The sequence below is a fragment of the Euleptes europaea genome, chromosome 19 (genome assembly GCF_029931775.1).
Source record: "Euleptes europaea isolate rEulEur1 chromosome 19, rEulEur1.hap1, whole genome shotgun sequence".
In the NCBI taxonomy this organism is placed as follows: Eukaryota; Metazoa; Chordata; class Lepidosauria; order Squamata; family Sphaerodactylidae; genus Euleptes; species Euleptes europaea.
In genome coordinates, this window is record NC_079330.1 from 28,229,710 (window position 1) to 28,242,068 (window position 12,359).

General features: G+C 49.4%; 1 protein-coding gene across 1 annotated transcript; it reads right to left on the bottom strand.

Annotated features, from left to right (window-relative positions):
• Positions 1-436: 436 nt before the first annotated feature.
• Positions 437-11,361, bottom strand: RFLNB (refilin B). Its single transcript, XM_056865398.1, has 3 exons — positions 11,185-11,361; positions 4,919-5,025; positions 437-777 (listed from the first exon to the last, which is right to left on the bottom strand). Exons 1-3 carry the CDS (start codon positions 11,359-11,361, stop codon positions 447-449), a joined length of 615 nt encoding a protein of 204 aa, XP_056721376.1. The 3' UTR covers positions 437-446.
• Positions 11,362-12,359: the final 998 nt, after the last annotated feature.

The window sequence follows — 12,359 nt, forward strand, 5'->3', positions numbered from 1 at the left end:
ATGGCTTCTGGTTGTCTAAACAAGAGTTTGGGTTTTTTTTTTAATGAATCTTTAATGCCAGAGCAACCTACGAGCTTCCACAGTTCAGAGAGTCAATGCAAGGATTGTTTTTCAACTGAAGGTTGCTATCCCACGTCCCACTCTGTGAAAGCAAATTAATTTTCTCTGTGAAAAGAAAAATTCCCTTATTTTTCACTGCATACAAGGCAAGACTGTGATAAGAACCGAGGCACCAAAGGAGGGAGCGAAAAGTTTCCTTGGGGGGGAAATTACATTCCTATAAACGAGAATTAAGTGCAGGCCAACAGGATCCTTCCGGCCGAAGGTAGGCACTGGGGCAGAGGTAGCTACAGACGAAATTCGTTCGAGCGGCAGGTCAGTCAAAGAGCTGCCACCCCTTTTCATCCAGGATGGTGCATCGGAATGGGCGGGCTTACAGAGAGCGGTCAGCAATCTTCAGGGTAGCAATCCCTGCCGGAGCACTCCGTGGACTCGAGCTCCACGCTGGACAAAAACCGCCGCACGACCTTCTTGCAATTGTAATCCAGCGTGGTGGTGTAGACAGTCTTGGTGTGCTTGGGGTAGACAATGGCGGTGCTGGCAAAGTGCCTGGCCTTGGGGCGGGGCTCGAAGTGCAGCTCGGCTTTGTAGCTACGCCAGGTGCTGTCGGGGACGCAGACGACCGTCTGGCTGCAAGAGGACATCCCGAGCCCCATCGGCATGTAGACGTTATTAATGAAGTGCTTCTCCGAGTCATATTTCACCGAAGAGGTGTACCTATGTGGGGGCGATGAGAGGTAGGTTGAAAGGCGGTTAGCATCATTTACTGCTGAAGGCGACGCCTGTCAGGAAAATCTTAGCTTTGGAACTCATAGCTACTCTCAAAACATTTCTCCTCCAACTTCCACTATTGATTTAAGAAGATCACTTTAGAAGAAAAGTTTGCTTTTATATGCCGACTTTCTCTCCCACTTAAGGGAGAATCAAACCGGCCTACAATCACCTTCCCTTCCCCTCTCCATAACAGACACCTTATGAGGTTGGTGGGGCTGAGAGAGCTGTGACTAGCCCAAGGTCACCCAGCTGGCTTCATGCGGAGGAGTGGGGAAACAAATCCAGTTCACCACATTAGCCTCCTCCGCTCATGTGGAGGAGCGGGGAATCAAACCCGGTTCTCCAGATCAGAGTCCGCCACTCCAAACCACTGCTCTTAAGAACTACACAACGCTGGCTTTAGTCTTATGGCCTGTTCAGTTCCAGCTCCACGATTCTATCCCATCTCCAACTTACTCCTACACAGGCAGAATTAATGTTTATGAAGTGGTTAAGAGCGGTGGGTTGGAGCGGTGGAGTCTGATCTGGTGAACCAGGTTTGATTCCCCACTCCTCCACATGAGCGGCAGACACTAATCTGGTGAACTCGATTTGTTTCCCCACTCCTGCACATAAAGCCAGCTGGGTGACCTTGGGCTAGTCACACTTTCTCAGTCCCACCTACCTCACAGGGTGTCTGTTGTGGGGAGGGGGAGGGAAGGTGATTGTAAGCCGGTCCGATTGTTCCTTAAGTGGGGGAGAAAGTCGGAATATAAAAACCAACTCTTCTTCAACCTACAGTTTAGATCAAGGAATGCTTTGTACAGTCCCCAATAACCACTCTACCTTCTTACGTCACGGACGTCTGTTTTAACACGGATTTGAATCTATAACTTAAAACCCATTTCTTTTGGGAAACAGTTCTCCTTCTTTGGTGGTGGTGAAACGTGCCATCAAGTCACAGCTGGCTTATCATGACCCTGTAGTGTTTTCAAGAGACGTTCAGAGGTGGTTTGTCATTGCCTGCTTCTGTGTGGGCTAAGAGAGTTCTGAGAGAACTGTGACTGGCCCAGGGTCACCCAGCAGGCTTCATGTCCTTTCCTTCTTTGCTACTATGACCCATAGATCCTAAGCAGATTTCTTAGAGGAAAATATGACGGAGAGATATTTGGCCACAGCCAATGTCATATTTGGATCTCTATCCATCAGCAAAAAGGGGACTATTTTGTCTCTTATTATGGGGGCAGGAATTCTCGCCAATATGGAAGTGATCCATTTATCTTGGTGGTGTTTAAAGAGGGGGCATTCCATCATCTTATGAGATAATTTGTCAATTTTCTTTGAATTGCATGAGCAAAATCTGTCAGAGTATGGTAGATTTCTGTATCTTCCATTTAATACTGCTGAGGGTGCCGCATTTAAACGGGTGAGCATAAAGGCTCTTCAGAAGGAAAGGACGGTCAGGTTGTAAACGTATAGTGGAGCTATCAAAGGGGGAGGAATGTCAAAGAACTGAGTTGAACATACCCTCCGGGCACGCATTGTGGAACTATGGTGGGCAGGCTTCATGTGCAGGAGTGGGGAATCGAACCAGGTTATTCCAGATTAGAGTCCGCCGCTCTTAACCACTGTACCACACTGTCTCTCTTCTTCTTTACCATCAGTTTTATACGCACTTCAGCCGACTGGTGATTGTACATGCTGAACACACAACTGTATCCAATCAACTATATGTTTTAAAAGGCAGTGATTTAACTTGTGCATATTTGCATTTACATGGGAGAGACACTTGCGTAATAATGTTATATGCTCCCCGATTCTCCTGAGCACTGAGAAGTTCCTTGGGCAATGGTTTGAGCTTTACAGTGAAATCCTAGGCAGTTACTTCAGGCTGCGCACGCCACTGAGTCTTGGGAATTGAGAGCCGGTGTCATGTCGTGGTGAAGTGTGTTGAACTAGGATCTGGCAGACCTGGGGGGCAAATCCTCACTCTGCTATGGAAGCTCACTGGGTGACCTTGGGCCAATCACACTCTTTCTGCTTAACCCATCTTCACAGGATTATTGTCAGAATAAAAGGAGAAAGAGCTCCATAAAAGCCGGATGCAATAAAACTTTAAGAGAGACGCGCAGAATCTTGGATTGGGCCTATTACTCTCATGCAAACTGTGTGAGACCGATTATAAATGCCAAACGAAACTTTGAACTTCTATTAGGTGTTGTGGGACACAGGCAGGATGGTGCTGCTGCAGTTGTCTTGTTTGTGGGCTTCCTAGAGGCACCTGGTTGGCATCTGTGTGAACAGACTGCTGGACTTGATGGCCCTCGGTCTGATCCAGCATGGCCTTTCTTATGTTCTTAAGGCTTTAAGAGGGGAATGGACATGTTCATGGAGGAGAGGGCTATCCATGGCTACTAGTAAAAATGGATGATGCATACTTATTCTCTCCAGGATCAGAGGAGCATGCCTAATATATTAGGTGCTGTGGAACACAGGCAGGATAATGCTGCTGCCGTTGTCTTGTTTGTGGGCTTCCTGGAGGCACCTGGTTGGTCACTGTGTGAACAGACTGCTGGACTTGATGGGCCGGGGTCTGATCCAGCAGGGCTTTTCTTATGAATAATAGTCATGATATATACCTATTCTCTCCAGGATCAGAGGAGCATGCCTATGATATTAGGTGCTGTGGAACACAGGCAGGATAATGCTGCTGCGGTTGTCTTGCTTGTGGGCTTCCTAGAGGCACCTGGTTGGCCGCTGTGTGAACAGACTGCTGGACTTGATGGGCCTTGGTCTGATCCAGCCGGGCTTTTCTTATGTTCTTATTTCTCAAACAGTGGGCCACCCCCACATTGGATAAGGAACTGAATGGGAAACTGGTGGGAGTTTCAAAAGTAGGCGGATCTTAGCTCTGATATGCTATTAGATCTTGGGAAAACTGAAGCCAAAATTTAAAAGCGCATTGAAGAGCTTGATTATAACAGCACTACTTTTCGTGCTTGCCGCTTTTGTTCATCTGTTTTTTGGAATACCACCACCACGCAGTTTGCCTGCTTAAACTTATTATTTGACAACTCCTCGTCTTTCTAGAGCCTTCTGTTTAGCTAGACTGAATGCTAACCCCGCTATGGTTATGCAGGGCAGAATGTTGAATATACCATTCCCAGACAGGACCTGTCCTTGCTCTTCTGGCTCTATTGATTCACTAGCTCATGCCCTCTTGGAATGCCGCTTTTATGAGGAACTTGTATGTGTGTTAAGTGCCATCAAGTCGTTCCCGACTCATGAACCAATGTCCGACTCATGAATCAATGTCCGACTCATGAATCAATGTCCTCCAAAATGTCCTATCTTTGACAGCCTTGCTCAGATCTTGCAAATTGAAGGCTGTGGCTTCCTTTATTGAGTCAATACATCTCTTGTTGGGTCTTCCTCTTTTCCTGCTGCCCTCAGCTTTTCCTGGCATGACTGTCTTTTCCAGTGAGGAACTCTGATCACATATCTTTCCCCTTTTAACATATAAATGTAATGCCTCTGTGTCTGGCATAATGCCTTTTTTATTAAGTGACAGGGATCCCAAGTCTACATTGTCAGTGGCAAGATTTATTTCAGTCCTCATATCCCTCAAACATTAGATCTAAAATTATGCTGCTCAAGATCAATGGATCAAGGAGCTTCTAGGGGATAAAGGAAAGGATCTTAGCTCTGGAGGTCCAATTCTCTCTTTTACTCTCGAATGGTTTCAGAGTTCCTGACAAGGGGGTAGCAAGCCAAGGTCCAGGAAAAAGAGACTGCCGATCCACCTTTGTGGGCTGCTAATCTAACTTGGGGCCGTGGCCAGTTTCTAGACACACACACACACCCCATGCCCAGAAATGGCTGTTCTCACAGCGGTGCAAACCTTCATGAAATTGGTACCCCGGTTAGAGGAAAATATCTTTGTGGAGGCATCAGAATAATCTTTAATCTGCTGTTCTGTGAAAGACTATTAAATACGCTGCTCCAGCAAATACGCTGCTCCAGCAAACATCCAGTCTTGGGAAGCTCTACTGGTCCCTCACACTCAACTGGAGAACACCAGCAACTGTAAAACCAAAATTTTTACCTTACATCCTTGGGAGGTAAAGGGTCAAACTCCACTCCTTCGCCAAATGACAGAAGGCACAAACGTGACGCACTGCCAGGAAGCAGAGGGTTAGGAGAGGGAGAGTTCTGCAAAAGCCCAAAAACAAAGAACAATTGGATCACTGAAGACAAAGTACCACCCATCATGAAACAGACAACATGTGAAGGGGATTGGTGGGGGGGGGGAGAAGAAGAGTTGGTTTTTATGTGCCGACTTTACTACCACTAAAGGGAGACTCAAACCGGCTTACAATCACCTTCCCTTCCCCTCCCCACAATAGACACCCTGTGAGTTAGGTGGGGCTGAGAGGGCTGTGACTGGCCCAAGGTCACCCAGCTGGCTTCGTGTGTAGGAGTGGGGAAACCAACCCGGTTCACCAGATTAGCCTCCGCCGCTCATGTGGAAGAGTGGGGAATCAAAGCCGGTTCTCCAGATCAGAGTCCACCACTCCAAACCACCACTCTTAACCACTACACCATTCTGGCAGAAATGGAAGGAGAGCCAGATCACTTAAACGGTACACAAGCAATCTCACAGTTGCAAAGGCTACTCCAGTTAGTGGCTTTAGCAGAATATAAGGGTGTTTCTAGTCATGTTTGCTCAGAGGTTGTGGGTAATTTCACACTGAACTTGCAAATGAGGAAACACTCAAAGTGAACACACGAACACATGAAGCTGCCTTATCCCTTGGTCCATCAAAGTCAGTATTGCCTACTCAGACAGGCAGCAGCTCTCCAGGGTCTCAGGCAGAGGTCTTTCACATCACCTCCTTGCCTAGTCCCTTTAACTGGAGATGCCAGGGATTGAACCTGGGACCTTCTGCATGCCAAGCAGAGGCTCTACTACTGAGCCACGGCCCCTGTGCTGTGGCCAGTTCCACATGCCTGCAGAGCATCTCCGTGTGACATGCATCAGTCCCGTGATGGACGCACCATCAGAAAGGATGCTTGAAATTGCCCAATGGACACCAATTTCAATGGATCTTACTTTAATCATCGTTTTAACAAAGACCTTATACACCTCATGCACTGGCACTTCAGCCTACCCTGTAGGGCAGGTCACGAGCACTCTTACTTTTAGAGGCTGGGTTTTTGTAAAATAGCAATTTGCTGAAAGCCACCAAGCGAGACTGTGCCAGAACAGAAGCATGAACTCATATTTAACTTTTTTGACAGCCAATCCCACAAAGAGATGCAGCAGTAGCAGCTCCTGTCCTGGCATGATAAGAGGATTGGAACAAATTTGGGATTCCCCCCCAACCCTTAAACCCAAACCAGTCTTCAAGTTGCCTGGGAACCACCTTTCGTCTCCGTTCCTGCTGCAACCAAAGAGTCAGTGATGTCTTGGGGGGGGAGGGGGGGAGGAGAGAACATCGCTCTAATGCCCATCTAAAGCCCAACCATGAAAACCTGCAATTCCATCCCTGAAACACTCGACTTAAATGGAACAGCTGGCGGATTAGCCAACCCTTGCTGCTTCCCGTCACACACACCCTGTCCATCCGCTCCACCTGTTGCCTTGCATTTCAAGGGCAAGCTCCATCTTGGGGCCCGGGGTCCTTAACAGCAGCGTCCCTTAGGGGGGTCACAGCTGTCCCCCTCTGCTCTCTCCAGCCTGCCCAACGCTACAAGCAGTCGTTGACTGGGGACCACCCAACTCCCTGATGGACATCGTCACCAACAAATGTGGGTCAAGGTATTTTTAGCAGCTGTTGGCCTCCGAAGGTTTGGGGTGGGGGCCGGAACGCAAGCTCAGGGTCAGCACTGGAGGAGGGAGGGAAATAAAGGACAAACAGCAATTCGCTTTGCAAAGCAAGAAATCTTTTTCCTCTATATTACGAGTAAGCAAAAAGGTTTTTGTTCTGTTTTGTTGTTTCCCCTTCTTTGCCTTCACAGAGTTTGATGGGTGGCTGGGGACTGGGAGAAATTCAAGATCACCAAAGTGGGTACAGAGATTCCGCTTAAAGCCCTTTGACCAATGCCAGTCACCATGAGATTCTCCCACACCTTGTGATATCCAGATGACGGCAGCTACTAAAGGTAAAGGTCCCCTGTGCAAGCACCGGGTCATTCCTGACCCATGGGGTGACATCACATCCTGACGTTTCCAAGGCAGACTTTGTTTGCTGGGTGGTTTGCCAGTGCCTTCCCCAGTCATCGTCCCTTTACCCCCAGCAAGCTGGGTACTCATTTCACCGACCTCAGAAGGGTGGAAGGCTGAGTCAACCTTGAGCCGGCTACCTGAAACCGTCTTCCGTCGGGATCGAACTCAGGTCGTGTGCAGAGCTTTTTGACTGCAGTACTGCAGTTTACCACTCTGCGCTCTGGGGCTCCTGATTCATTAATGTATTATTTAGCAAAATCTGTACACTCATCTGTAATGAGCATCGGTTAGACAACAGAGCCAAAACAGAGATAAAGGCTCACGGACTGTCCTACTCTACTGAATTTACTCAAAAGGAATACAACCCTGAATGTAAGACGAACCCCTAAAAAAAACTACACTTTATGACAAACATGGAGGTTCTTAATATAATGTTGTCTTACAGTTAGTAGAAACATTGTTCACATGAGGGGAGGGGAGGGACTTCAATGCCCTAGAGTCCAGTTGCCAAAGCGGCCAATTTCTCCAGGTGAACTGATCTCTATCTGCTGGAGATCAGTTGTAATAGCAGATCTCCAGCTACTACCTGGAGGTTGGCAACCCTAGGACATGTCCAGCAAATGTGACCCTGAAAACCACAGCAACAGCCAGCATGAGAAGCTGCTAAGAGGGCACAACAGGGCTGAGGAGCTGCAGCAAGCCCTGCTGGGCCCCAAATCCCAGGAAAGCATTCAAGATGGAAACAACAGACATATCTTGGCATGCAACCAGGCCCCACACAGTTCCAGAAAAATAGGCAGCAAGTGTCCATCCCCAAGAGCATGCCCTTTCCTTTGGGGATTGGGGAGGGCTGTACCTACAAGCTCATGCCCTTTCCTTTGGAGCAGTGGTTCCCAAACTTTTCGGGCCACCGCCCCCTTTGTTCCACAAACTCAACCCCAGCGCCCCCTACCCTATCCTATAAAAAGCATTATTCAAAATAGGGGTTTGCATGACACACTAAAGAAGATAAGAACAATAAAACAATAAAATTTCAAAACAGTAACAATTAATTGCACATTTATTCAAAATCAAATTGAAACTTTTTAGCTGAAATTTATTCAACAGAACTGATGAACTTGATCCAGTAGTACCAGCTCTTCAAAGTGTGGGAAAAATTCTGATAAGCTTCCACCAAATTTGCCAGCAAGGTGCTATAGCCTGATCTGTTGTAAATTAGTGAACAACACAGTTGAAGGGGCCCACCTGTAGCGCCCCCTGCTGCCCCCTTGCCTCTTATTGCCCCCCTAGGTAATCCCACCACCCCCTAGGGGGTGGTACTGCCCACTTTGGGAACCACTGCTTTGGAGATGAAGGCTATGCCTTCACGGGGCTGCCTTTGAAAACAGTTTGGAAACTTCAGTTGGTCCAAAATGCAGCAGGGAGGCTACTGTCAGGTTGGCTATAAGGATCGTATCACTCCTGTGCTGGAAAAGAGCAAGAGTCCAGTTGCACCTTAAAGACAAACAACATTTCCGGCAGGGCATGAGCTTTTGTGAGCCACAGCTCGCTTCTTCAGAGCTGTGGCTCACGACAGCTCATACCCTGCCAGAAACGTTGTTCGTCTTTAAGGTGCAACTGGACTCTTGCTCTTTTCTACTGCTATTGACAGAGTAACATGGCTACCCATCGCGATCTGCCCTGCCTACCCATCTGTTTCCAGGCACGGTTCAAAGCGCTGGCACTTACCTTGAAGGCCCAAAAAGGCTTGGGGCCAGGGTGACTGAAGGTCCCCCCACACTGTCCCCCCACAGGGTGCAGGAATTTCCCCCCCTTCAGTCTCTCAAGCCCTGCTCTCCTTCAGAGATGAGGTGGGATAAGGAAATTCCTCTGGTGGCACCTGGACTTTGGAACACCTTTGCCCGGCACTTATTTTACTTTCTTTTAGGCGCCAGGCTGAAACGCATCTTTGCAGCCAGGCTTTTATTGGGTTTTTAAAAATTTTACCAGCTTTTTAATGATCTGCTTGTTTTATGGATAGTTTTTATGCTGCTCATGTCCAAAAGAATGTGTTTTAATAATGTGGCTTTAATTGTTAGCCGTCTCAAGCAGGACTCTGAAGAGGCAGCATAAAAATATTCTAAATAAGTAACGTTCACGAGATGTCCTTTGGGAAGGAAAAAGTGCAGGCAGCACCTGACCCCTCCCTGTCTGACGCTTAGAAGGGTTAGGCAAGAATCCCCCTTTTTTTAGGGAAAGGGTGCCTGGCTGAAGCATAGGGAGCTGCCAGGCCCAGCCCCCCCCCCCATGCCGAGCGCTACAAGGTTTGGCAAAACAGCAGCTGGAAGTAACTATCTCAAGATGAGAACTAGCATTGCATTAGAGTCCAGCAGCGCAAATTTTCAAGTCCCGGGTTCAAATCCCATCTCTGCCACACTCACTTGTTGGCAAGGCACCCTCAGCTTCACCACCTGCAAAGCTGTCATTCTGGCCTATCTTACAGGGCTGTTTGTAAAGGATCGTAGGTATGGGGAGCATTTAGAAGCTCTCTGTAGAACTGCTAGAGAGCCAGTGTGGTGTAGAGGTTAAGAGTAGCGGACTCTAATCTGGAGAACCGGGTTGATTTCCCCACTCCTACACATGAAGCCAGCTGAGTGACCTTGAGCTAGTCACAGCTCTCTCAGTCCCACCTTCTCCACAAGGTGTCTGTTGAGGGGAAGGGAAGGGGATTGGAAGCTGGTTTGATTCTTCCTTAAGTGGTAGAGAAAGTCGGCATATAAAAACCAACTCTTCTTATTCTACCTGAGCAAGCCTGGGTGACCTTGGGCTAGTCACATTTCTCTCTGAACTCTCTCAGCACCACCTACCTCACAGGGTGTCTGTTGTGAGGAGGGGAAGGGAAGGGGATTGGAAGCCGGTTTGATTCTCCTTAGGTAGAGAAATTCAGCATATAAAAACCAACTTCTTCTAATTTTACTTCTTATGAGTCTGCATGGCATTAAGATGCCAGAGGCAGCCCATTCCCCAGCAGGGCACAGCTGAAAGGCTGCTCCTGTTGAATCTCTGCCTGCCACTCACCTGTCAAGACAGGGCTCGCCCTATCCTGAGGCAGACGCCTGGGGCAAGTGAGGCCCCAGCCTCCCCTTGGTGGACCCGCAGACCATCCGCCTCTTAATATATGGTATTTTTATTGTATTGTATTCTTGTTGTGAGCTGCTCAGACCCTGACCTAGTCAGGACTGGGCAGCATACAAATCCGAGGAGGAGGAGGAGGAGAAGGAGGAAGAAGAAGAGGAAGAAGAAGAGGGAGAAGAAGAGTTGGTTGTTATAGGCCAGCTTTCTCTTCCACTTAAGGAAGAATCAATCCGGCTTAGAATCACCTTCCCTCCCCCTCCCCACAGCAGACACCCTGAGAGGTAGGTGGAGCTGAGAGAACTGTGACTAGCCCAAGTTCATCCAGCTGGCTTCAGTTCTCCAGATCAGAGTCCACCGCTCTTAACCGCCACACCCTGCTGGCCAATAAAGGCAAAGAGAGTTTAATACGGTCCAAGACCAGCATAAAAACATACCAGAGATACATACATAACACATATAAAAGTGCATTGAGTGTGAGCCCCTATAACATCTTACAATCTCTCACTCATAAAAGCCGTTAAGCGCTTAATTAAAAAATATTACATGTTTGGAATTAGTATAAATATAAATATAAAATCGCTCAGCCATTAAGTTCGACCCTGACCCTCATCGCTCGCCACCCAAATTGGGCCACTTTAAAAGTGATCTCCCTATCCTTGCCTGAGACCGTGTTAGAAAGCCTAAAAGCTCCGGATCGCCCTGGGAGGTCCGATCACACAGAAGGAATCTCGCATCTTGTTGTAGATTTTGCATTCAAACCCAACGTGCTCAAGGGTCTCAGGACTCAGCACACCCATCAGAGCAGGGGCATCACCGTCCTGCATACGGTATCCTTGGATTGGAATAGAAATGGATATAAAACAAATAAATAAATAGAAACTAGGTCTGGGCAGGAGAAAGGAGGGGGGGGGTCCCACGAGGCAGGCAGGCAGGCGCTCTCTCGGCCCGGGCTGCCTTCGCCCCCCATGTGCCAGTTGTCCGCCGCGCACCCGGAGCAGCGGCGCGCACCTGCGGAGCGCCCGACTTACCCTGGCCGGAGGCCGGGGCGCTCCGGCCGCCTCCGCCTCCTGCAGCCCGCCGGGCAGCCAGCTGGGCGGGCTGGGGCTGGGCGGCAGGCCGGAGTCGGGGCTGTCCAGCGGCCGCTCGCCGCGCCGCTTGGCGTCGGGCAGATCCGGCGCCTCCGGCAGGCTCAGCCGACCCACCATCGCGCGCGCCCCGGGGAGAAGCCGCCGCGCCTCTGCCAGCCTGCCCGCCCGGCCCGGCCCGGCCCCGCCCGCTTGGGCCGTCTCGCCCCGCCTTGGGATCGCCCTCCGGAGCCCGGCCGCTGGGGGCATAAGAACATCAGGCAGGCCCTGCTGGATCAGACCCAGGCCCATCAAGTCCAGCAGTCTGTTCACACTGTGGCCAACCAGGGGCCTCCAGGAAGCCCACAAACAAGACTTTGACTGCAGCAGCACCATCCTGCCTGTGTTCCACAGCACCTAATATCATAGGCATGCTCCTCTGATACTAGAGAGAATAGGCATGCATCATGACTGTTATTCATAAGAAAAGCCCTGCTGGATCAGACCCCGGCCCATCAAGTCCAGCAGTCTGTTCCCACAGTGGCCAACCAGGCGCCTCCAGGAAGCCCCCAAACAAGACTTTGACTGCAGCAGCACCATCCTGCCTGGGTTCCCCAGCACCCAAAATAATAGGCATGCTCCTCTGATGCTAGAGAGAATAGGTATGCAGCATGACTAGTATCCATATTGACTAATAGCCATGGATAGCGCTTTCCTCCGTGAACACGTCCACTCCCCTCTTCAAGCCTTACATAAGAACATAAGAAGAGCCCTGCTGGATCAGACCGAGGCCCATCAAGTCCAGCAGTCTGTTCACCCAGTGGCCAACCAGGTGCCTCCAGGAAGCCCACAAACAAGACTTTGACTGCAGCAGCAACATCCTGCCTGGGTTCCACAGCACCTAATATATTCGGCATGCTCCTCTGATGCTGCAGAAAATAGGTGTGCATCATGACTAGTATTCATTTCGGCTAGTAGCCATGGATAGCCCTCTCCTCCATGAACATGTCCACTCCCCTCTTAAAGCCTTACATAAGAACATAAGAAAAGTCCTGGTGGATCAGACCGAGGCCCATCAAGTCCAGCAGTCTGTTCACACAGTGGCCAACCGGGTGCCTCTAGGAAGCCCCCAAACAAGA

What these genes read in the sequence shown, in the direction of transcription:
- RFLNB (XM_056865398.1), bottom strand. Translation starts at nt 11,361, where the DNA reads ATGGTGGGTCGGCTGAGCCTGCCGGAGGCGCCGGATCTGCCCGACGCC. An exon ending in CGCCCCGGCCTCCGGCCAGG is followed by an intron (nt 5,026 to 11,184) that starts GTAAGTCGGGCG and finishes GGGCTTTTGCAG; the next exon opens with AACTCTCCCTCTCCTAACCC. An exon ending in TTACCTCCCAAGGATGTAAG is followed by an intron (nt 778 to 4,918) that starts GTAAAAATTTTG and finishes GCCCCCACATAG; the next exon opens with GTACACCTCTTCGGTGAAAT.